This window comes from Orycteropus afer, unplaced genomic scaffold (assembly GCF_000298275.1).
Source record: "Orycteropus afer afer isolate SDZICR_OR568_19922 unplaced genomic scaffold, OryAfe1.0 scaffold00093, whole genome shotgun sequence".
NCBI classification, from domain to species: domain Eukaryota; kingdom Metazoa; phylum Chordata; class Mammalia; order Tubulidentata; family Orycteropodidae; genus Orycteropus; species Orycteropus afer.
The window spans coordinates 6,930,431-6,932,155 of NW_006921680.1; the positions used below are offsets into that span (position 1 = coordinate 6,930,431).

The window sequence follows — 1,725 nt, forward strand, 5'->3', positions numbered from 1 at the left end:
CTGAGGATCTCATCTTTCAGCACTATGTATTGGACAGTGTTTCAGGGCTATTTATAAAGTTTTCCAGTAATATTTCAGACAGTGTTTCACTGCTATTCAGAAGGTTTTCACTGGCCAGTTCCTTGAGAAGTGGATAGCCTCTTACTTCTTCTGAGTCTGTCTTAATGTGGAAGCTCCGCTGAAACTTCTCCACCATGGGTAATACTTCTGGCATTTGAAACACTGGTGGCATAGCCTATAGCCACTCAACAGCACTCCAGCCACCACAGTACAATGAACTGACAGACAAGTTTGTCTGCTTTAGTTGTTACCAACTGCTGTGCTCATTTCCTTGTCTCCCTCACCCTGCTTGCTTACCTGGCCTGCTCCCGGGGTGCTCCACCAAAACACCCATCTTCCACTGCTCCAATCTGGCTTACTGAGCCCTGTCCTTGGGGTGCTCCATGGACACAATCACTTGCCTTCTGCTGGTCCTGGGCTGGCTTACTGTGACCTTCCCCTGGGGTGCTCCATGCACATTCTTTTATAGTATTTATATGTTTGAATTATATTGACATTTGTAAAAAAGTGATCCTAATATGAGAAAATGAAATTTGAGTTATTTTTAACTTTTTTCTGACATTATTTATTATGCTTTCAATATTACTGTACATCTAAGACTAGAGTTATAACAATATTTCTTGTTTATCTTCTAGAGGGGCAGTTAAGGCACATAAAAACTGGGGAGCCATTTGTTTTTAACTACCGGGAAGACTTGCACAGATGGAACCAGAAAAGATATGAAGCTCTAGGAGAGGTATGTTTGTATCCTTCATATTGTCCTTTAACTTAATTTGTTCCAATTTTAAATACAATAAGTCTTTGGGTTACAAATGTCTGATTTATGGACAACATGTACTTGCCCTAATGTTATATAAATTTGTCCTCACTTTGAAACAACTGAACCAGCTCCTACTGGTAATATATTCTTTACCACAGTCACCTTCACTTGGTGCACAGTACGCTTTTAAATCATTGGAAAGGCTTCAAGTCTTTTTTTTGCACTAAAGTAAAGTTAAATGAGAACTATATGCACTATATGCAGCCACAGGGACCCAGGTGAGAAGAGGGAATTCAGGAATGCTCAAAGCAGCAGGGTGGGAGAGCAGGAGAAAGGGGATGAAAAAGCCAGCAACCCAGGCAGAGGAGCAGTCAGCTGCAGGGATCCAGGTGAGGAGAGGGAACTCAAGCACATCCAAAGCAGCAGGGTGGAAGAGTGGGCGAAAAGGGATAAAAAAGCCAGGAACCTGGACAGAGGAGCAGTCAGCTTCAGGGATCCAGGTGAGGAGAGGAACTCAGGCACACCCAAAGCAGCAGGGCGGGAGAGCAGGAGAAAGGGGATTAAAAGGCCTAGGATTCTGGACAGAGGAGGGGTCAGCCACAGGGACCCAGGTAAGTGTGGTACGAGAGGTTTCCAACAGAGAGGCAAACTTGTCTGTCGGTTTGTTCTACCGTGATGACGTATTGATGTCAGTTTTGAGGCTGAGCCACTGGCGTTTCTAACCCAGGGGGATACACATGGTATACAGATATCATCCCAGCTTACAGACTGAGACAGACTAGGAAGAAAGAAGAGGCCATCCACTTCTCAAATAATTGGCCAGGGAAAACCTTATGAATAGCAAAGAAACACTGTTTGGTACATTACCGCGCAACTTTATGAATAGTCCGGTTAGGTTAGAAGGC

At 44.0% G+C, this 1,725-nt stretch overlaps 1 protein-coding gene across 1 annotated transcript in view; it reads left to right on the top strand.

Annotated features, from left to right (window-relative positions):
- Positions 1–1,725, top strand: part of FAM172A (family with sequence similarity 172 member A) — a 670,447-nt gene that overhangs the window by 43,918 nt on the left and 624,804 nt on the right. The window contains exon 3 of the mRNA XM_007942555.2: positions 696–796. Coding sequence (XP_007940746.1) covers positions 696–796 — 101 coding nt within the window. The remainder of the gene's footprint in view (positions 1–695; positions 797–1,725) is intronic.